Genomic DNA, 24,299 nt, shown 5'->3' with positions numbered 1-24,299 from the left:
ATAATATTTAATTCTCACAAGAACCCTATAATGGATTATTGCCCCTGATTTACAAATGAGAAAACTGATGCCCAAGGTGATTAAATAACCTGGTGAAGGATACACCTTCAGTTAGTACTCAAACCAGATTGTCTGATTCCAAGCTCTGGAATTTCATGCTTTTAACCACTCAAACACACCGCCTCCCTGCCTGGTGCTACATGTCCTCAGTAAATGTTAGCTAGCTTTGTCACTGCTGTCATTGTCATTGTATATGTGTGTGTGTGTGTGTGTGTGTGTGTGTATTATTAAATCAAGTGAATAAGTGAGAACATGTGAAAAGTGTGGTTTTGATTAGAGAGCTTTAAATATGCACTTAATAGAGGGCGCCTGGAAGGCTCAGTTGGTTAAGCGGTTAAACATCTAACTCTTGGTTTTGGCTCAGGTCATGATCTCACAGTTCGTGGGTTCAAACCCCAAGTTTGGCTCTGTGCTGACAGTGCAGAACCTGCATGGGATTCTCTCTCTCTCTCTCTCTCTCTCTCTCTGCCCCTCTCCCCTGCTAGTGCTTGCTCTCGAAGTTTAAAAAATTTTTTTAAAAATATGTAGTTAATAGAAAGTTAGAAAAGGTAATCCTTTCCTCCTCTTTTCCAAACACATTCTGAGGGCTATCTTTAGTCTTCTCTTTCAAGTCTATTCTTTACATGTTGGAGGTTGGAGGGGGTTGAAGAGGGCAAGGGGGAAAAGCAAAGGAAAAATGGGAAGGACTTTATTCAACTGTTTCTCAGGTTAAGACCTTGCAACTTTAATCATAAAAGTGCTATTTTTTAAAAGCTAAACCCAGGGCAATTTAAGGTCAGTGGAATGACTTTGGAATGCCTGTGCTTGCTACATGAAAATTATTGAGAGAAACAGAGGCATTTCTTCAAATAGCTTTCTAAAGAGATATGGACCATCATCTATATCATCTGTCCTCTGAACACCTTTTTTATTTCTAAGACAAGCAAGAGTCTGGTGAGTGAATGGTTCACATAATTACATTTGGATGGTTTGTTTATATTGCTAAGTCTGATTTTGTTCAGAAAATATTCAAGTATACCTTCACAGAGCCACATGATGCTGTGAGAAAAAAGCGAGGTAACAGGAAAATAAAGGTAGCAGACACATTAGTTTTGTTTAGGTGAAACTTATAGTACAACCATGTTGTTCTAATGTACTGTATGTCACTTCAAAGCTCTGTGGCCTCTTGTCATGAACGTGGATAGGACCTATATGCCCTGTATTATAGCACTTTATGTTACCGTTTTCAATTATTATTACAGAATGTTTAGTATGGCAGAGTACGAATTATATACTTTTATCTTTGCTTTTATATTACATTGTTAGCATCATTCATGATTTATTCAGTACTAAGTCACTGGTTGTAAATGTTATCTTTTGGGGATAAAATTCATTCCCCATTCCTCATGTCTCCTTATAGAAGGACTTGCTTAGAAAACCATGTCTGGCCTCTATCTCCCACCTTTTACACTTGGGGAAAACTTTCCTAACTAGTTGAGTTTGGCAGAATTAACTGGGCATGCTTGTCTCAAGTCCTTCCTCTCTCTTCTCCTTGGAGCCTGCCAGTTCGCAGACAGGGTATTTCTGGGATATTCTCTCTACCAAGGGGAGAGTTTGACAAGGCAGACATTGCACCTGCTGGTGGGTCGGCTGCTTTGGGGCAGTTTCATGTATTGTTGGCGGATGAATTAGCAGGTGCACATAGACACAACTAAGCCATGCCATCCACATAAATTTATCAGAATTAAGAGATACTTTGATGTCCCTGCCAAATTCCTCTACCTACCCATCAGTGGACTCTGAAAACATGAGGAAAACGGAGTATCATTTAGTACCCTCAAATCCTAACAGTACTTCCAACTGTAATAATCCTGTAGGAAAAGAATATTTCATTTTTCTGTAGTCCGGTTTACCACATGGTCCCAAGTACATGCAGGCTCTGAGTTAGGTCTACCTAATGCCTCATTGGGTGACACTCTCAGACTAGTCATCTAACCTCTCTCAGTCCACAGTCTTTATCTGTAAAATGGGGCTATAATGGCACTAACATTATACAGAGTAAAGACTAAATGCAATAATGTACTTAGCACAGCACCTGCTCGGCCATTGCTGGCTAACACAGCCATCATTGCTGCCCCGTACCATCTCTAAGGACCACCCACAAATGTTTTATGCTTCATTTTTTAAAACCAGCTACATAAGGAAAAATACTTTGGGAGGAAAAAAAAAAAAGAAAAGTCACTGCTTTGAAATCAAAGTAATGTACTAATAATATTTCTTGGCATTTGTGTACTATTAGAAAGACCAAAGAAACCCACTCATGATTCCCAAAGTGTGTCACGACAAAATCCACCAGTTTGTCCGAGATGTTAACAGTCATTGTTATAGCTGGTGCGATCTCGCCCTCTGGTGATGGAAGAAGGTGATGCTCTGACTTCACAATTGGGTATCGGGACAAAACCATAATCCTGCATTGGAATGAAAAGAAACATGTGCATCATTATTGGTCCCACCATATCATGGAGACAGGACTAAGCACATGTGTTAAAAAGGGATGTGCTCAAAGCACTAATATGGCTGTCTGAGACAATACATTGCGTCTCTGCTATTTAGCATGTCTCTTTATGTCGCTAAGCACAATGCCATCAACTCTGTTTTATTAAATACTATGGAGACACAAAAAGGGCTGAATTAGCAATACACAAAATCTATTTTCCTTAAGTTGATACTCTGGCAACATATTTGCATAAATAGTTCTAATATTAATCAACACATTTGGGAATGTACAATCTTGCCAGCAAGGACACAAAGTAACAATTTACAAAATTAGGAATTATAAACTGTCCAAAAAAGATATGAAAACATGTTCTACCTCACTCTACGTCAAAGAACTATATATAAAAAGGATGAGCAGAGCTCAGACCTCAGCCAGGTCTCTTCCCTGGTCCCTGGCTGCATGCACTCTCTTTGGCCCCTCATGGAGCCCCTCCAACAGGATGACCTCTACAGTGATGTCACCTGAATCTGTGCACATGTCCAGCTTATCCTGTCCCACTTGGCCCTCCACGCTGCACAGAACATCCTACTAGATGTCACTTGACTGTCCAGAGGCATCTCAAATTTAGCACAATCTGTCTGCTCTGCCTAGTTGTCCCCATCCCATTAAACAACAACATGTCCTATCAGGTATTTGGGTAACAAACATAGATGTTGTCTTTTATGACTTCCTGGCCCCTGACATCTAAACCATCAGTAAGTCCTGTCAGCTCTGTTCCAAAGTAGGTCTTAAATTTGCCCACCCCCCTCCTCCCCATGACCACGGCTCCTACTGCCATCTCTCACCTGTGCTAGTGCACCTACCTCATCACCTGTCTCCCTGCTCTCTCCCATCCTTGCCCCCAACAAGCTGTTCTAGGAACAGCCAGAAGGATCTTTTTGAAATGTAAATCAGATCAGATGGCTCCCATTTAAAACGCAGCCAATGGCTTCCCGTCAAAATTGAATTCCTCAGTCCCCAGCAGGGATTATGTGACTTTCTAAGATCAGGGCCTGCCCTTGACCTCATCTCTTACTGGTTCCCCCTCAGTCCCCACATTCAGGCCCACCAAGCCTAACCCTGCCTCAAGTCTTTGCACTGGCAGTTCCCTCAGCACTGCCCACGGCTAGGTTCTGGGTCCTCCTCATGGTGAGTCTGCAGAGAGACCTTCCTGACCATCCCTCAGCATCCCCTGCCCCTCCTACCCAGTCATGTTCCTTTTCTACATAGCACTTATCACGATTTCAAATTCCTATTTATTTCCATGTGTACATATTGATTTTCTGTTTCTTCACACCAGAATGTAAGCCCTTGAGGACAGCATCCAGGTCAGACACGCTTAGCGCTGTAAACCTCAGCTCCTACACCGAATGGTTTATAATGCTGAAGAACTGAAAATATCCAGCAGCCGGGCCACCATGAAAAATACGCTATCCTATCTTCGGCACCTTCTCATCCCTCCCAGGAAGCACCCCTAAGGCATATTCAGAGGACAAAGGAATGAGAACATCAACCTTCCGCTCTAAGCCCAAGCTTCCTGGTCTTCAGGGCTGTGTTCCCAAAGTACACTCACCCCCACGTGTGATCCCTTGTGCTTGGACCAAAGTCGGTATAGAAACCCAACTTCTCCCCTAGCCACATGGTTAAGTCATTGTTCCCAATATAGGGCTTAGAAGCATCACTCTCCAAAATTGTTATGAAATCTGCACCTATTCAGAAAAAAAAAAAAAGTATGTAGTGATTAACCACAGCTGTGCAAAAACAGTTAGTAAAACTTTCTTCTTCAACCCTTTGCCTTTCCTCATAAATCAAAAAACAAAGTAGTTTCTAATGAGTCACTAAAGTGAAATGGGTCAGACCTGAGCCATAAGAGGAGTTTTCCCATGTTTAGAATGTAATTAAAACATGGGACACCTGGAGAAAACACAGAAAAGGATGAAAATGTATCTTTTACATTTTCAAATATTTTTAACATCTTTCCCGAGATTTCCCAAGATTTCAAATAAGCATAATGTTTGTTTCAAATACGCAACTTATGTTCAGAAATACAAAGTGGTATGTAACGGCATTTTATTCCTGGGAAAACACTTCCATGGTATTGGCACAGAAGTAAGTTTACTGGTTTTCTCTGACTCGGACCAGCTGCCCCCAGGGCCTATAGTCAAGAAGAAAGGCCACGGAAATTCCTTACTGGCAGTAGAATCATATAGACTCTCAGCATAAGTATGTCTCAGGGGACATACTTATCATTAGGAGCAACCAGAACAGTTTAGACCTTCACGAACCTTGCTCCACGTTCCACAAAGTTGATCTAAGAACCAAATACCCGCACCTTTTAAAGGATGCTTCATACAAAGAGGCGCACCCCAGGGCACAGAAACTTAAAAACTGGCCCTTAGGCTCTTGAAAGCAATGTGCTTCCCAAATGAGCCCTCACTCTGACCCATTCTGCCTTTTGATCCGACTGCTTTCGGGTCCCCCACAGTGGGTCCCCAAGCAAAAGAAAGCACCAGGAAGAGTATCTCTTGGAGCAGGGGCCTGACAAGAATTCCCTGCAGATACTCAGTGTGAGGCTTTGTTGAGGATCAACTGAATTGACTGCTCTCAAAGACAGATGTGGTTATGGTAGCTTAATCCTTCTGCAGCTGCCTACCAAAATGAAGCCTTTTTACGAGATTAGTTTATGATCCAGCAAAGCCTCCTCCTGTTCCTTATGATCTCGTTCAAAATAAAAATAACAGCAGTGGTTTCTCAAAACCTGGAACTAATTCCGGTAAAAGGCTTACCTGTTTGACTGAGCAGCTGAGCCGATCCTTCTAGATTGGACCATCCTTCATTGTCATAGCCAAACCGAAAAGGCCAGATGGCAGCAGAGACCTCTGTGGCTGGTCCCTGAGGAGTAATTTTAATGGTAATTTACAATGACTAGGAACAATGGCGGTTCCAATCACCCAGCTTTCTCCACCTCTCTCTACCAAAATTCGTATTTCAGCAAAGGAATTTTCTTGGTGAATTTTCCCACATTTAATTCTTAAAACAGGGAGCTATTTGCTAGGTGATATTCTAATAATAAATCTTCTATGAGCTTCCAGCTTAAGCTTAGAAGTGAGGAGGAATATTTGGAAAGTGAACATTTATAATAAGCATCATTTATAATAGCAAAAAATTAGAAGCAACCTGGCTGTTGTTTCAATAGGAAAAATAGGAAAATGGATAAATAAATGGTGTCACAGACCTACAATGGAATACTACCCAGCCCTAATAAATGAGTCAGGGATGAATCTCATAAAAGTGATTTTAAGTAATAAGTTGCAGAATGTATATGTCAAATGTCATAGAGGTGAAGTTGAAAACACGGAACAAACGATACTGCCTGGGGTTATCTCATAGGTAAGCACAATATAAAGAAATGTATGAAAAATTATAAACACCATATTCCAGACAGAGGTAATCCTTGCACAGGAGAAGAATGAGATCACAGAGGGATATACAGAGTCCTTCCACGTATTTGTAAAGCAGCCTGCCAATTCTGAGTTATACATATTGTTACTCCTCTATGGCACTGACAAAGCCAATATTCAGGAGCACAGCCACCTTTGAGAGTTCATCTTTTGGGCTCATGGGCTCAGTCAGAGAATCACTGCCCAACCCTCACCATCCATCTTAAGCAAATACCTCACTGATCTATAACAGGGATCCTGAGAAATAGTATGGCTGCATTAGAACAAATGTATCACCGCAACTGGAAAAGCAACTTCGAGTGAACCATACAGGTTGAAGTTGGGAGGATGATTTAAGTAGCAACCTCTTGCAACGGAATGCCACCATGTAAACACTGGTGACTCGGTATGCTACCAGCAGTAAGCTGGGCTTTTCATCTTCATACAAGGAAAATTATTCAGTTTAGTGAATGTCATATAAAGAGAAAGGAGCCATCATCAGGGATTTCAAGAGGCATGATTATATTCATTAAACTATCCCTTTTCATGTAACTATGTAACTATAATTAACTCTGGATTTCACCACTCCAAAACCTATTATTCTCTCATTCTTCCCATGTCAGTAAACGCCACCACCCTCCATCCAGTTGCTCAAGCCAAAGACATCAAAGTCATTCTTGATTTCTTCCTTCTCTTTATCAAGCAACATCTAATCCATCAGTAAATCCTGTCAACTCTTTCAGAATACCTTTGACTCTGGAACAACACGAGAGTTAGGGGCTCTGTCTCCCTGCACAATTGAAAATCCATGTATAACTTTTGACTCCCCAAAACCTTAACTACTAATAGCCTACGGCTGACTGGAAGCCTTACCAATAACATAACAGTCGACTGACACACATTTTATACATTATATACATGTATTATGTAATGTATTCTTATAATAAATATAACCTACAGAAAAGAAAATGTTATTTAGAAAATCATAGGGAAGACAAGACATATTTACAGTAGTGTACCATAGTTATCGATACTGTAAGTTTGTATCATCTGTTTACAAGATGAATCTTGTGTCAGTGTCTATATCAACATGGTCTTATATGATACAAAACACTATAGGTATTATACATATTACTAACAGCAGACATCAAAAATGAAAAGATGAGGTGAGGGGAGCCTGGGTGGCTCAGTTGGTTGAGCAACCGACTTTGGCTCAGGTCACGATCTCACAGTCTGTGAGTTCGAGCCCCGCGTCAGGCTCTGTGCTGACAGCTCAGAGCCTGGAGCCTGCTTCCGATTCTGGGTCTCCCTCTCTCTCTGTCCCTTCCCATTCATGCTCTCTCTCTGTCTCAGACATAAACATTAAAAAAAAAATTTTAAATAAAAAAAAAGATGATGTGAAAAAGAAATTCATATTTACTTCCAGCTATAACAATTCATGCATTGATAATGAAGAAGCAGCAATATGTTTGCTTTATGGTAACCTAGTATAATCGATATGACAGCTTCATGCTAGCCTAGCCTATACAATTAATGAATGAATCATTATAAAATTTTTATGGCATACAGTATTATAGTCATTGTTATAATGCAATTTTGGAAACACTGTTCCATTTTTTTTAACCACTTGTCTTGTAATGATAGGCTGATACACAATTTCTCCAATGATAAGAGAGAGGCATGCTGTATGCTAATATAATTCTTTGAAAGCAGAGTTATAAAACAGTGGGAAAACTAAGACGTGATTAATTTTGCATTACATACACTCACCTTATGCCTACGTAAGGATAGGCTGTCCACCTCCATAGGAGTCTTGCACAGAGTGTTCTGCATGGTGAATACTTTGATGACAGGGACACCAAATGTCTAAACAGTTCTTGCTGTACAGGTAGTAGATTTTCACAAAGACACACACACAACAGACAGATTTATTAAGTGTACAGCGTGATGATTACTTACAATTCATAAAGTGCAAGTGGATCATCATCAAGGTCTTCATCCTCATTGTGTTCACGTTGAGTAGACTGAGGAGGAAGAGGAAGGGGCGGGCGGGTGGTCTTGTTGTGTCAGGGGTGCCAGAGGAGAAGAGGTGGAGGAAGAGGAAGGGGAGGCAGGAGGAGCAGGCACACTTGGTATACCTTTCTGGAAATGCACTGTAATTTCTGTCTGACTTCTTTCGCGTTTTCATTTCTCCAAAAATGTTTCTACATGGTACCAGTCCTTCTTCCACCATTTGCTTTAGGTTCGGTGCCCTTATCGTAGAAGGGTCCGTGTCGTAAAAGAAGTCAAAAGCAGTCTTGAATCATTGGACCCCTTCTGCTAGACTGTCTAATGTCAGTTTGTCTTCTGGCACTGCGTCCTCTACATCTTCCTCATCATCTGGCTCTGGTTTGGAAGCACTCATCTCCAGTGGGTCATCTGTTCATTCCTCTGGTGTGGTGTCTGTTACCTCTTGAAGTTCTCTAAGATCCGTATCTTGAAACGCTTCAGCCTCCACTTTTTTTTGCCATTATCTACAGTCCCTTTCGTGATTCCCTTGATTGGCTCTGTCATAAATCCTGTGAAGTCAGGCACAACATCTGGGCACGGATTTCTCCAGCAGGGATTTATTGTCTCGAGCTTGATGGCTTTCATGACTTCTTCTAAACAACGGCATCTTCAGTGATGTAATTCTTCCAGACTTTCATGATGCTGTATCTGTCAGGGCTCTCCTCCACAGCACTGACAATTCTTTCATAGAATATTGTGTGTAATGAGCCTTAAAGGGCCATAGAACTCCCTGATCTAGAGGCGGAATCAGCAAACTTGTGCCTGAGGGCAAGTAGAGCACTTTGATGCCTTTGGTGTTGAACTCATGGGATCCTGGGTGGTCAGGGGCATTGTCTCATATCAAAAGAACTACAAAAGGCAGTCCTTGCTGGCAAGGTACTTCCTGACTTCAGGGACAAAGCATTAATGGAACTAATCCAGAAAAAGGGTTCTCACTGTCCGGGCCTCCATGTTATACAATCAAAAGACTGGTAGCTGGTGTTTATCTTTTCCCTTCAAGGCTCAGGGTTAGCAGCTTTATAGATAAAGACAGCCCTGATAACAAATCCACTGCATTTGCACAGAACAGTGGAGTTAGCACATCCCTCCTACCTTAGATCCTAGTGCTCGCTTCTTTTCCATACAAACAGGTGTCTTTTGTGGCATTTTTTTCCACAATAGGGCCCTTTCCTCTGCAAGAAAAACCTGTTCAGGCTAGTATCCTTTCTCCTCAATGATTTCCTTAATGGGGTCTGGGAACTCTCTGCTGCCCCTTGGTGGGCGGAAGCTGCTTCTCCTGTTATCTTGACAGTTTTTAAGCCAAAACCTTTCTAAAGTTAAATTCCCCAGCTTTAGATCCTTCCCCTGCCTTTCGCGCTAAGTTGTTCCATAATGATCTCGCTTTTTCTCAAGTCATAATGGAGTCTATAGGCATGCCTCTCTTACAGCAATCCCGCACCTACCTAAAAGCTGCATTTTCAGTATGACATAGAAAGGTATTTCGCAAAAAAAAGTGTGAGGTTTTCATGCCTGCTGGTGTGGCCACAGCGACAGCTTCATGAATCTCCTTTTCTTTTTTCCTTTTTCTTTTTACACTGGATCTTTTATGTCAAGACGGCTGGTGAATGTAGCTGCAGACCCCAATCTACAGGATATCAAGCAATTCAACGCTCTCTGGTCATGACTTTTCTCTGCTTCTTGGGAGCACTTCAGGCATCACTAGAGGCACTTCATATGAGTCCCATGTTGATGCTCAAGGTCTACAGTATTGTTTACAATCAAAACCACCTGGGAACCACGAGAGATCACTTTTTACTGTAATATGAAATTCACTAGGGACAAACTGCTCACCTGGAGATCAGCATCACACCGAGTTTTAAACTGATACGACGCTTGAGCTCAACCGCGATAGCCGCAGGAGGTGAGGTAGTACAGTATGGACTACGGGTAATTTGATGCAGTTATGATTTAATATTGCATCTTTATGTTTACATTTCTCTCCACTGCAAATGAGCCAGGTACAGTCTGTGTGTGTGTGTGTGTGTGTGTCTGTGTGTGTGTAAGTTTTGGTACATTGTAACTTCTGATAATAAACCTACCGACACTTTCTGGTAGTAAATGACAAAACAGACTAGTCTCTACATATATATTCCGCATTCACAACACACCTTTTTCTTAATTTTTTCACTATTTCTACATTGTGTGGGTGGCCTGCAAGTATTTACAAACTGTCACAAACCTCCAGTATACTTTCTTTTTTTTTTTTTTTATGTTTATTTGTTTTTGAGAGAGACAGAGACAGAATGTGAGTGGGGGAGGGGCAGAGAGAGAGGGAGACACAGAACCCAAAGCAGGCTCCAGGCTCCGAGCTGTCAGCACAGAGCCCGCTGCGGGGCTCAAACCCACGAGCCGTGAGATCATGGCCTGAGCCGAAGTCGGACACTGAACCGACTAAGCCACCCAGGCGCCCCTCCAGTATACTGATTATACTGATTGAAAAAAGATCTGCATGTAAGTGGATCAGCGCAGTTCAAATCCACACTGTTCAAGGGTCAAGTCTATCCTCTAAGTCTGCCCAGTTGTCTCCAATGGCACTGCCACCACACCCATCCAAACCTCCATAGTCTCTCTCTTGGATGACTGAAAATGCCTTGTCACTTATCTCCCTGTCTCTGCTCTACAATCCATTCTTCACAGAGCAGCCAACCTGATATAGATCTCACATTTCTCATGTTCCTGCTTGAAATACCCTATGGCTTCCACTGAAAGAAAACTAAAATCAGGACACCTCACTGTGCTCTGTAAGGCCCTGTATGATGTGACCCTTCCCGGCCTCCCCATCCTCATCTTCTATGACTCTTCCCCTTACTCACCAAGCTTCAGCTGCACCAGCCACCTTGGTGGCCTCAAACATGCCCCACCCGTTTCCCCTCAGCCCTTTACACATGTGCCCTCTGCCTGAATCCTTTACCCCTAGCTCTGTGATTAACTGGCTTCATCTCAGCTTTCAAGTCTCCACTCAAATATCACCTCCTCAGAGCAGCCTTCTCTAACCACCCAGTCCCGTTACTCTCTACTCCCTAATCCTCTTTGCTTCCAAGCAGCCTGATCTAAAGTGACAGTCTATTTCCTCCTCTGAATACTGTCTTTCTTCCCTACTAGAATGTAAACTCCATGAGGGCAGGGGTCTTGTCCAAATTGTTTATGTCTGTACCCCGGGAACCAGGCACACAGGAGACATTCAGTATGCATTTATCAGAGGGAGGAAGGAAGGAAGGAAGGAAGGAAGAGAACAGGTATTAAATCTAACTGAAATGACTCCTTTTGAAAAGAGGAAGATTAGGTATCTTCATTTGACCGACATGCTGCAATGATAACAAGTAACAAAGGACAGAAGAAAGAGACCACGTAATGAATTATTCACTTACTAAGAAACCATTACTGAGTTCTGAGTGTGTGGCAAGCACTTTGTCAGGTGCTGGACCTGCAAAGGTAAATAGGAGAAGCATGCTCTCCATGCTCAGTATAGCTTTTTATTTTCATGAAAAATTTGCCTGGTTGATGCAGATTACTAAAATTCAGAGCTGACCCTCAAATTCTGTCTTAGCCAAAACTGTAATTCTAACTGCATTATGAAACACATCACACTTCATCAGCGCAGAAAGCAAGCACAACACAGCAATAACTTACTTTTTCTTCTACCCACCTGTCTAGAAGAGAAGGGGACAATAAAACATTTAAACCTGTCGACCGCAAACAGGGAAAGGAAGAACAGGAAAACTTCCATGACTCATCAATACACAAACTACCCATAATCTTCAAAATCAAGAATTATCTAGAAGATTGTTTTTAAATCAAAGGCTCTCATATTGTTGCCTTCAGCAATATCTGCCCATAAAAAAAAAAGCCCATTATAAAGTAGTTCTTTACTTCATAGTTTAGATATATTAAATGATAGAATGGCAAAGATAACGTCATACAACAAAATTTTGAGCAGCTTGCCTTTAATAAATGGGTCTATCCTGTCCCAAGAACCCAACTTCATGAAATAATTCCATTATATAATTAGCCTATGACCTAAGGGTTAAAGAAATGGGGTTCAGGGCCCTAAAGTCATGAGATCCAGATCTACAGTTCAAACACAATGATAAAGTGTACAAATGTATGCATATACGTACATAACACATAACATTCTATATCCAAATTTTTCATTACTTACCCCTTTGCCCAATTTCCTCTCATAGGTTTTATGCCGTAGTCCTAATCCCAGTAGCCCCACACCAACAAGCAGCCACAAAACTAAACAAAAAGAAGAAATACTTTTTAAAAGAAACTAAGTTTGTCTTTTTATAAACAATTTTTTAAATAATGCTGCAATAGGGGCGCCTGAGTGGCTCAGTCGGCTAAGCGTCCGACTTCCACTCAGGTCACAATCTCACGGTTTGAGTTCGAGCCCCGTGTCAGGCTCTGTGCTGACAGCTCGGAACCTGGAGCCTGCTTCGGATTCTGTGTCTCCCTCTCTCTCTGCCCCTCCCCCGCTCACACTCTGTCTCTCTCAAAAATAAATAAACATTTAAAAAATAATTTAAAAATAAATAAATAATGCTGCAATAAACAGAGGGGGGCATAGATCTTTCCAAATTCATGTTTTCATTCTATTTGGGTAAATATCCAAAAAAGGAATTACTGGACCATATATATGGTCATTCTATTTTTAATTTTTTGAAGAACCTCCATACCATTTTCCACAGTAGCTGTACCAACTTGAATAGATGAATGGATAAAGAAGATGTGGTATATATACACCATGGAATATTACTCAGCCATAAAAAAAAAAAATGAAATCTTGCCATTTGCAACAACATGGATGGATGTAGAGGGTTTGATGCTAAGTGAAATGAGTCAGTCAGAAAAAGACAAATACCATATGATTTCACTCACATGTGGAATTTAACAAGAACAAATCAAGAAAAAAGAGACAAACCAAAAAACAGACTCTCAACTCTAGAGAACACACTGATAGTTACCAGAGGAGAGGTGGGTGGGGGATGGATGAAATAGGTGAAAGGGATTAAGCATACTCTTGTGATGAGCACTGTGTAATATAAAGAATTGTTAAATCATTATATTGTACACCTAGAACTAATATAGCACTGTACGTTAATCATACTTGAATAAAAAATAATTTTATGAAATTATTAAATCTATTAGGCAAGGATTTTGTGCAAAGGAGAAATGTCTAATTCCTGGGTTAATTTTCATATGCAACATGCATGTACAACCCATACTTGAAACTCAGGCTTCAAGGAATCTTCCCTGAAATGTTCCAAGGACCATGAGCTTCAGGTAAAAATAAATCATAAGTATGTACAAGAAATAATACACAAGACAACAAGTCTCCATGGGCAGACACCAGCAGGGAAAAAAATAATCCTGTAGAATCAAACCCACGAATACTTCAGATGTTGAAACTTCTAGAATCAGAATATAAAATAAGCATGCTTAGCAGGTTTAGAAAAATAAAAGAGGTTATTCAATAGGATGATCAGGAACATGTGTGAAGAAATAAAATAGACTTCTAGAAATAAAACTACAAACTCAGTGGACAAGATAAGTAGCAGCAGACAAAGCTGAATAGAGAATGAGTGCAAGGGACAGCTTAAAAACAAAGGTAGATAATACGGAAGAAGTTAAGGGACATGGAGAGATAATAAGAAGATCCAACACAGTCCAACTGGATTCAAAAAGGAAAAAGAGAAAGAATGGAAAAACAGCAATATTTGCAGAAATAAAACTGAGAATTTTCCACAGGTGATATAAGACATGACTCTTCAGATTCAGAAAGCCCAAACACTAACAAGCAAGGTGGAGGGAAGACGGGGAGGGGGAGTGCAGAAGCAGGAATCCACATCCAACATATCACAGGGAAACTCTGGAACACCAAAACAAAGAGGAATCGTTAAGCGCTGCCAGGCAAAAAAGACAGATTATTTCCAAAGGAGCAAAGATTACACCGACAGCTGACTTCCCAATAGCAAAACCTAAAGCCAGGTAACAGAGTAGTATCTTTAATGTGCAGAGGAAAAAAATAACAACCAAGTACTAAAAGAACAGAAAGTGAAGATATAATTTCCAAACTAGAAAGAGGAGTAGGAAGGCGGAGGATAAGAAAAAGAGAAAAGGAAAGCCCAATCAATGCAAAAGAAAGCAAGAAGAAAAATAGGGGGAAATCTACTTAAAGTAGAAAAAGCAAAGTAAGATGACAGAAATAAATCATAATGCATGAGCAATCACAACAAAAATAAACTACATTTTCAAGTTACAAGACAAGACTGACAGTCTAGAACAGGCGCAATGGAGGCTGTAAAAAGATGGGTAGTTGCCAGGGTTTGGAGGAAGGAGGGAAGGATAAACAGGTGCAGCACAGGGGAGGTTTAAGGAAGCGAACCTATTCTGTAGGATACTGTGATGGTGGCTAGATGTCATTATACCTTTGTTAGAACCCACAGAACATACAACAGAGAGTGAACTCTAATGTAAACTATGGACTCAGTATCGGCTCGTCAGTCGTAACAAATACACCACACTAATACAAGATGTTAATAATGGTGGAAACTGTGGAGGTGGAGGTGTGAGGGGGTGTATGAGAAGGAACTCTATACTTCCTGCCCAATATATCTGTAAATCTAAAACTGTTCTAAAAAATAGAGTCTATTCTTTTCTTTTTTTAAAAGACAAAGATAGTGGTTGCCATTGGTAGAGGCAGGGAACGATGAACAGGCAGAGCACAGGATTTTAAGGCGGTAAATTACTCTGTACGATGCTATGATGGTGAATACATTTCATTATACATTCATCAAAACCTACAGAACATACAATACCAAGAGTGAGCCCTAAAGTAAACTAGGGACTTTGGGTGACAGTGATGTGTCAGTATACATTCCTCAGTTATAATAAATGTAATAATAAACTCTGGTGGTTACTGGTAGTGGGGGAGGCTGTGTGTATGTGGGGCCAGAGGGTATATGGGGAACCTCTATACTTTCTGCTTAAACCAAAAACGGCTCTAAAAAATAAAGTCCACTTTTAAAAATTACACAAAACTGTCTAAATAACTTTGTAAATAAACTGTTCCAAATGCCTCAATTTGATGAATGAACTAAAGAATTCTGGTTCTTAATACTCTTACTACTACTACTAACAACGACAGCAACAATAGAGACAAAGATTGTCAGGATTAAAAATAAACAAACAAGGGGTGCCTGGATGGCTCAGTTGGTTAAATAAGCGTCTGACTTCAGCTCAGGTCATGATCTCACGGTTCCTGAGTTTGAGCCCTGCACCTAGCTCTGTGCAGACAATTCAGAACCTGGAGCCTGATTCAGATTCTGGCCCTCCCTCTCTCTTTCTGCCCTACCCCGTTTGTGCTCTCTCTCTCTCTCTCACACACACAAAAATAAACATTAAAAAAAAGTATTAAAAATAAGCAAATAAAACCTGCCAGATCTTAGTTTAAGAGACCTACCTAAAACATAAGAGCAATAAAACAAAACTCTAAATTTTGAAAATATCCCCTAAATTTTAGTACAATCTTTTCAAATTATGATGGAACAGTATGAAGGTGTTTACATAATGGTGGTGTTGCTTTGTGGCATTTCTTTCAGAAATACATTGAAACTTTATTTAGCTTGTTTTCTATCTCTTCACACTGTAATATTTTGTCTTCTTTATACAAGTATCAAGTCACTGACGGTGGAGACCCGTTTTTACACGTCTTTACATCTGACATAATGCTACGTAGTTCGGTAGTGCATTGTATCCTAATACACTGCCTGCAAATGCAATCCTTTCAATAAACATTTCTATTTAATGTAGTTCATTTGAAATCAGTCAGATTGAAGAGTAAACTAACTTCATGTTTGAGCTTCCAGTTCATCAATATTCCCAATGTTAACATATTTAAGCTCCCAAAAAAGAACAAGAAATGAAATAAATAGTTTGAAATAGAAAATAGTTCTAATGAGAACAAAGCATCTTGGAAATTCTACCTGTTAAATAATCTTATCTACATGAGAAGTGAAGCAAAACTAACAACAGAGTATTTGTGCTTGACATGAGAGGCTACCAGAGATTTGCTTCAAAGTATTTCACCACAACAAGTAAGGAAGACAGCTGTTAAGGATACTGGCAAAATATTAATGATTATTGAAACTGGGTGAAGGGGGCATATGGGGGTGCACTATACTCTTTAATTTCATACATGTTTGAAATGTTATTACAATTAAGTGATTTAAAAAAAGAAAGCAAAACTTACAAAGTTTCATATATTTTTCACTCTTTCTGAAAAGCACTTTAGGACTGTTTTTTGTTTGAAGAAAGTCAAGGCTTTTCTTAGGACTAAATAGCATATTTAGTCCAATAATTAGCATCACTGTCCCTGTTAAAAGAGAAAGCAAGAATGTATTACATTCTAATCCAAAAATCCTCCCAATGGTAAATTTCAGGTTCCTAGATTTCATTTCAGTGGACATACCCGGAAAATTCAGTGATTGTGTTAATTTATCTCAGTACCTAAGCAATTACTCCAGCAGTGTTTTTGATAATAGGAATTGATCATAAGAAATTGGGGGGACGGGAGGTTCTAGGAACCCTGCTTCAAATGAGAAGACTCCAGCGTTTTCTTGATGAGGAATGTCTTTTAATTTCCTGAGTGTTTCTTCGTTGTTAGGTTGGTAATGGGTATCGCTGTCGATTTTGCAGAGGAGGGTGGAGCCCAAGAGAAAGGCGCCTTTTGAACTGCCCTAGGGACTGAGTTTTCTCCGTTGAAAAGACCTCAAATGCACCAGGTTGAGGAACTCGAAAGGAAGATAGGTGGACTCTTACTACAGCCGTGTCTGAGACAATAATTCTGGCTTGGGATGTGGGTTCTCACAGTGGATGCACACTAGAACCAACCACACATGCCAATAAGGCCAATCAAGACGAGCTCCATTCGGATGCATTACGATGTAACTTACATGTAAAGTTTACATACTTCTGAAGTTGTATACAATGAGAATGGAAACAGAATGATTGAACGGTATGTAAGTTAGAAAATGTCAAGCAGGGGCGCCTGGGTGGCTCAGTCGGTTAAAGCGTCCGACTTCAGCTCAGGTCACGATCTCGCGGTCCGTGAGTTCGAGCCCCATGTCGGGCTCTGGGCTGATGGCTCAGAGCCTGGAGCCTGCTTCGGATTCTGTGTCTCCCTCTCTCTCTGCCCCTCCCCCGTTCATGCTGTGTCTCTCTCTGTCTCAAAAATAAATAAACGTTAAAAAAAAAAATTAAAAAAAAAAAAAAAGAAAATGTCAAGCAGAAGTTAAGCTTAGGCAGAAGGCTAGCAAAAAAACATTATATGCAATTTTCAGGAAATAGCTGGAGTAACCTTGACAATAAGTTTATTGCTATTTTCTGATTCAATACAGATTCTTTTCAATTGTATTAAAAGCTACACTGAGCATTACCAACTCTCCTTAGTTTTTGTGGCCTTATCAGTATGGCAGTCTTACTTAAAAAAATGTTTAGTTGTATGCAGCTGTAAAAAAAAGCACTTTCTGCAGTTTCGGGGTAGCAAGCACTCAAAAAGTACAACTTCGTAACATTCTGAAGAAATAAACATATGCTTAGAATGGCTCTTACTGTTGTTCGTTTTCTCCACATGGCAGACCCCTAAGCAAGCTGGAGTAAGGAAAAAGCAGGGCATTGGACAAGGAGATAGAGCAGGACAGAGTACACACACCTGAAAGAAACCAGAAGAAATACAAAGTTTGCAAAGCCAAGGTTCTTGCAAAGGAAATGCAGCAATTTATGCCTCCAGCTGGATGAGTGCATGGGTGTTTACCCGAAATAGCAAATTCTCAGCTGTTTTAAAATATTTCATATAATTTAAAAAAATATATCTTCCAAATCAGCCTGTCTTGCTAGATGTCTAGCTCAGGGAGTAGAAAAGTTTATGCGAAAACGTACAGTTACCGGAAAAATACCAAGGGCACAGGGGGATGGACAGGTAGAAGCCTAGAGCTCTGTGCAGCCCTCACCCCCAACCATAATTCTGTAAGGATTTGTCTAATTTTATGTATGGTGTTTCCCCTGCTACAAGTGCCAGATGGGCAAGGACCCTATGTCTCTTAAGTCTCCAGCAAATGGCACTGTGTCTGGAACATACAGGCACCCAAGATTTTTTTTGAATGAACGAACGAACAAAGCGAAAACTGCATTTGTGAACACAAAAGAACCGAATCCCTAACTGACATGTTTTGTCTCCTGAAGTTTTCACAATTTTTATCCTGGAAGCATTTGACATGTTTTACTTAAACTAAAATGACAGGCAACATTTGATTTGTGGATGCCTGCATACATCAGTAATTTCATCACTGCCAGAAGGCAATTTTTGAAATACTCAACTGAGCTAAGTCTACGAAATTTTAATTGGGTGCATGGAAAATATTTATCCTATGATTTGGCAATTTATCATTTAGACTAAGATTCATATATATAAAATATATTTTATTGGTTAAAAATATGGTAAATAAAAATCACCACTAAGACTTGGGAGAACCAGAAAAATCCCAATTTCTTTATATACTTATGAGCAGCACTCAAGTAGCAACATGAGCGTCATGATCATACTTTTCCTAGCCTAGTATGTAATACAACTGTTACATAGTACCTCTTTATACTTTACTAAGGATTAAACTTGGGTTTGTTTTTTTACAACTAATTTACCTAAAAGGCCTTTACAGTAATGAGTATTACTGAAACTCACTGATGAATTAAGAAATCTTTTAAGTAGTAATTTAGCCATTCCTCCAGTTGTTTTATTTTTATCAAGAGAGTCTATTTTAATAATAATTAAAAAAAAGACACAATATCCTATGTCATGTAAAGTGCTAAATCCTAGTCAGCCTGATGGGTATTTTCAAGCAGCTACTTTAATCCAGACCTTTCAAATATACTCACCCAAAAGCAAATCAGATCTTTCTCTAGCGTAGACACCTCCTGGAACAAACTTAAAAGCCGTGCACCATGCACAGAAAAGTATCTCCAGGAGATAAAATAGCATGGCAATGGTCATGGCTTTCCCAGGGCCCGACCCTGAGCTAATAAGATGTCCAAGCACTTGAGGCCACATGGATGCTGTGAAGACAGCAAGCACACAGCCAGAAACGGCAGCTGCCCACGTGGGGAGGTAAAGAAGGCCCGCAGATGAAGCTGCTCCTGTTTGTGACAGAGAAAGAAAACAATCAGACAGGAAAAGCAGAAGAGTCTCTCCCATTTTCTTAAAAAAAAAAAAAAAAAAAGGAATAATGGGCTCATAGGATGACCAATTTATAGCTAGCTATTCAGAGCCAGAAGGGACCTCGAGGGCATCCTGGTCCAATTTCCAGACTGATGAGAAACTGAGGTCCAGCGAGGTTAACGTGATTTGCTCAAGGTCATGCGGCTAGTTACTTGCACAGGTGGAAGCAGAGTGTGAATCTAGTAAATCTCGGTGCTATTTCTTCCGGAAAGACAGGGGGAATGAAATGGCATTTTTAGCTTATTTGTGTTAAGACCCTAATAGCGAAACAAAACAAAACAAAATTCTAAAGAAGTGAAATTTTCTGTAATACCAAAACTGTGTCCATTTAATTTAACCAGCCGGATCCAGGACATTGGAAAACACATAAAGTCAGCATGGCTTCTAGAACATTTTTGTTAAGGAATTTTCTTGAGGACTTTCCATCCACTTAAACGCTGCCCCTTGTCCTACAATATGTAAGGTGGCTTTCCCAAGCTCACATCCCCAAAAGATGTGACTGAGGGAGGATCAGTGGGCTTGCTGCTTTAGCAATGCTGCAGTCAGTTCATTCGTTACCCAATAGCCTGGTAGGTGTTGAAGTCTATGCCATCTGCCCAGTCTACAGCAGGCACTTAGTAAATGTTTGCTAGTTTGCTGAGCTAAACCTGAGAGTATAACGTTCGTCCCAATTCCTGGGAAATCAGTTCTGAAACAGCACATCAGGGTCTCATGGCACCCCACTTTCAAGCCATCTGTGTAACACCTTTCTACAGAATATGACTTTTTATAGACAATTCAGTCAATTTTGTTAGAAGTGTGACCCACCCTTCAAGGATGTCTCCCGCAGGCTCCTCGCTACTGGGGTGAGAACTGCAGAAAAGGAGTAAGGAACAGGAAGTGGTTCCAGGCAGCCTCTTGGTGCCCCGTGGTGCCCATCCATCAGGAAGTTCTACTTGTACCACGACAGGGCAATGCCACGTAACCGCCTATCCTCCCCACCCCTGCTTCAAGATCATCGCTAAGATCAACGTGAGAACCAGATTCCAGAGCCCTCTACAACCCACAGAGTTTAACCTCACAGTGAGACCTTATAATACTTAGATCTCATAATGGTTATTTTCATAACAAAAAGTTTTTTCATTTTGAAATAAATAAATGTAATGACTAGTTACTGTAGAAATTTTAAAAATACAGAACTGTAAAGAAGCAATTAAGAATTGCCTAAAAAAAAAAAAAAAAAAAAAAAGAATTGTCTAAGACTGAGCTGATCACAGCCAATACTCGTATGTATTTTCCCTTAAGTCTTGTTTTATGTACATATGAAAATATTTTTATACTAACGGAACAATACCACTTATTGAAGATTATATTCTTCTTTTTATGTAACATTATACCGAGAACATCTTCTCACATTATCAGTGTTTTTTTCTAAATCATTTTTATGTATATATACCATCCACTAGATAAACACACCACAATACAAGCAACCATTTTCTTATTGTTGGCCATTTATGAAGCTTCCAATGCTGTGAGGAATATCTTTCTTTTGTTAATGATCTCTTACTACATCTCCACTCATTTCCTTAAAATAGTCCTTTAAAAAGAGTCTTAAAAGTACAAGTACTGGGGTGCCTGCGTGGCTCAGTCGGTTAAGTGTCCGACTTCACCTCAGGTCATGATCTCACGGTTCACAAGTTCGAGCCCTGCATCAGGCTCTGTGCTGACAGCTCAGAGCCTGGACCCTGCTTCGAATTCTGTCTCTCTTGCGCTCTCTCTCTCTCTCTGCCCCTCCCCCACCCACTCATCCTCTGTCTCTCTCTCTCAAAAATAAATAAACACTAAAAAAAATTTTTTTTTTTGAAGTATAAGTACTGTGTCAGGAGGTAAAAGCATTTTAAAGAATCATTAATTATGGGCAACTGCTTTTGTGAAAGGTTAAGAAACTTTGCTGGGGCACCTGGATGCTCAGTTAGTTCAGCATCTGACTCCTGGTTTCAACTTAGGTCACGATCTCACAGTTCGCGAATTCGAGCCCTGCATCAGGCTTTGTGCTAACAGCATGGAACCTGCTTGGGTTTCTCTCTCTCCTTCTCTCTCTCTGCCCATCCCCTACTCCTCCCTCCCCCCTCCCCAAGTAAATAATAAATAAATAAACTGTAAAAAAAAAAAAGACTTGCCAGAAGTCTCACCTTTTGAACCCTGCAGAATTATTCCTTTCTAAAAATCTTTACCAAATTAATGATGAGAACAGTATCACATTTTGAGTTTCACTTTTCTAATGATTAGTGAGAGTGACTTTTTCCTGTTTACCAGCTTACAAAGGCTATTTTTTAAAAACAATGATTCCTGAGTTGATATTCCAAATGAAAGACATTAGAATGACTTTGAACCATGAGATCATGACCGGAGCCGAAATCAAGAGTCAGACGCCTAACTGACTGGGCCACCCAGGTGCCATGACACCAAGCAGAATTAATAGTAACTGAATATTCCAGTACTATTTATAATAACATGTTAGTTTTCAATAGATCAAATTTTTCATACAATAAAATTATAGGAACACTGTAAAGTACACCAGGGTCCTATCAATACGTTTAGCACATCTGTTTTTTCTTTTAATAGAACTTTGATTTTAATAATTTAATTGCCACCAAGATTTAAAGCCCATTAGAAGCTTGAAATCTGCTTGCCCCTGAGGTCTTTTAAACTACTATTTAACACTTCAGAGAGACAGCAAAACTACATTAGGTTTGACTCTACTTATCTCGGGAAATAAGTATAAACATAACACTATAGGTTCACAGCTTTTCTGTCTTTTAACTGACAATGTATGTTTCTGGGGCCCCCAGTTTTCCATGTTTAAAATTAAGCTGCCAATTACCTACCCAGTAAGCATTTTCCTTATATTCCATGAAAATAGGCATGACATCAGGGCTGAACAAACCTCCGATGTATTTCATGTTCCTTTCCCCAACTGCATAGAGATTAAGAAGCTATATATGCTCATTGCAAACTCAGCATTTACAAAAGTATCTGGCCCTTTTCTTGGGGAATCTCATGAGGCATCTCTCTGATGAGAAGAAAGGTTACTCTTAAATTCTATTCATACTAACTTCCACAGACACCATAGAGAATGCCTACCACAAAACACATGTGCAAGTAAAAAGGGCTCAACACGACTACAACAGTTTGCTCATGCCGCTCCAGGACGACGAGGACCTGGCTAACTTCATTAAATGAGCCAATCTATTCAAATTACACATATGTCAGGGCGCCTGGGTGGCTTAGTCGGTTAAGCATCCCACTCTGGCTCAGGTCAAGATCTCATAGTTTGCGCGTTCGAGCCTTGCGTCAGGCTCTGTGCTGATAGCTCAGAGCCTGGAGCCCGCTTCAGATTCTATTGTCTCCCTCTCTCTCTGCCCCTTCCCTGCTCACACTCTGTCTCTGTCTCTCTCAAAAATAAATAAACATTAAAATATAGTTTTAAAAAAATGAATTACACGTATGTCTCCATGCAAGAGTAATAGCACTTAGGATGTAAAGAAATTTCCTTATTACGTTAGTCGATCCACACCTTCTATTACCAATCCACAGTCTCGAACCCACACAGGGCATCCAGTGCAACACTCTGAATCACCTGGTTAATGAACACGTAAGAGGGCATCTCTCTTCACAGAGACCAAGTACACTGCTCTGTTACAGAGTGCGGAGTTTTTTATTGAACACTAAAACCAATTCTAACCATTTTCTGCCTTTTAAGGGGAAGGGAGAGGAGTGATGTAATTCAGGCATAGTAATAAAATAGTCAATCATAAAAATAAGTAGTTGCTCCTAACATATGATGGCTTCCATCAATATCCTGTAATCCTAACCAGTGTGACTGGGAGTGGAGGGTCCCAGCCTTGAATAAGCAAACGTGGACCCCAAAGGTAAGTCGAGAGGTGAGAAGCTCAGGAGGGCATTCCTGAAAACCAGAGAAGCAGGGAATCTTGGAGAGGGCAAGAGGTCTGGCAATGCGGTAATGTCTGACTTCCATCTCCTCAGACCTGCAGTAGAAACAGGGGCGCCTGGGTGGCTGGGTCGGCTAAGCCTCTGACTCTTGATTTCGGCTCAGGTCATGATCTCATAGTTCTTGAGTTTGAGCCCTAAGATGGGCTCTGTGCTGACAGCGTGGAGCCTGCTTGGGATTCTTTCTCTCTGCCCTTCCCCCCTCAGGCACGCACGGTCTCTCTCCCTCCCTCTCAAAATAAATAAATAAACTTAAAAAAAACTGCTACTGACACACATGCCTTGTTTGGCAGATGGGGGAGAGTATGTGAGCACCGTGAGGTGGCAGGATGGCAGCTATAGGAGGAGAGAGGTAATGAAGGAGGAGGAAGTAAATTGTCAACTGAGTGGAATGCCGGGCACAGACACATACAGGTAAACCCACGTACCTGTGACCCACCAGAGTAAACTGGTACCAGGAAACCATGAACAAGCTGAGAGCATCAATCCGCTCGCCAAGCTCAGCAGAACTGCACCTCTGTAAGAAAATAATGTGCTGTAGGACATCTACCATCATTAATATTTTATTGTCCCAAATAGAAAATACATCTCCTACCTCTGGGTACATCCAAGAGATAATATGAGTGTGAAAAAACCCAGTGAGATAATGAGAGCTCATTGAAAACCAATATTATATCCAGTCAGAACATTGAGGGGTAGCCGGGTGGCTCAGTCGGTTAAATGTCCAACCTCAGCCCAGGTCATGACCTCACCATTCCGGAGTTCGATTCCCCAGCAGGACTCTGTGCTGACAGCTCACAGCCTGGAGCCTGCTTTGGATTCTGTGTCTCCCACTCTTTTACTGCCACTCCCCAGCTCAGGTGTGCACGCATGTGGGCACGTGCTCTCTCTCTTTCCCTCTCTCTCTCAAAAATAAATAAACATTGGGGCA

General features: G+C 40.6%; 1 protein-coding gene across 1 annotated transcript in view; it reads right to left on the bottom strand.

Annotated features, from left to right (window-relative positions):
* CWH43 (cell wall biogenesis 43 C-terminal homolog) overlaps window positions 1-24,299 on the bottom strand; it is a 56,293-nt gene that overhangs the window by 17,710 nt on the left and 14,284 nt on the right. Inside the window, exons 6-12 of the mRNA XM_049632078.1 lie at window positions 23,797-23,885; window positions 19,039-19,296; window positions 16,358-16,480; window positions 12,263-12,342; window positions 5,362-5,467; window positions 4,149-4,284; window positions 2,358-2,507 (exon numbers count right to left, since the gene is read on the bottom strand). Coding sequence (XP_049488035.1) covers window positions 2,358-2,507; window positions 4,149-4,284; window positions 5,362-5,467; window positions 12,263-12,342; window positions 16,358-16,480; window positions 19,039-19,296; window positions 23,797-23,885 — 942 coding nt within the window. The remainder of the gene's footprint in view (window positions 1-2,357; window positions 2,508-4,148; window positions 4,285-5,361; window positions 5,468-12,262; window positions 12,343-16,357; window positions 16,481-19,038; window positions 19,297-23,796; window positions 23,886-24,299) is intronic.

Source organism: Panthera uncia, chromosome B1 (assembly GCF_023721935.1).
Source record: "Panthera uncia isolate 11264 chromosome B1, Puncia_PCG_1.0, whole genome shotgun sequence".
NCBI lineage: Eukaryota > Metazoa > Chordata > Mammalia > Carnivora > Felidae > Panthera > Panthera uncia.
Note: the sequence above shows the minus strand (reverse complement) of the source record. Positions and strands in the feature narration are given on the sequence as shown.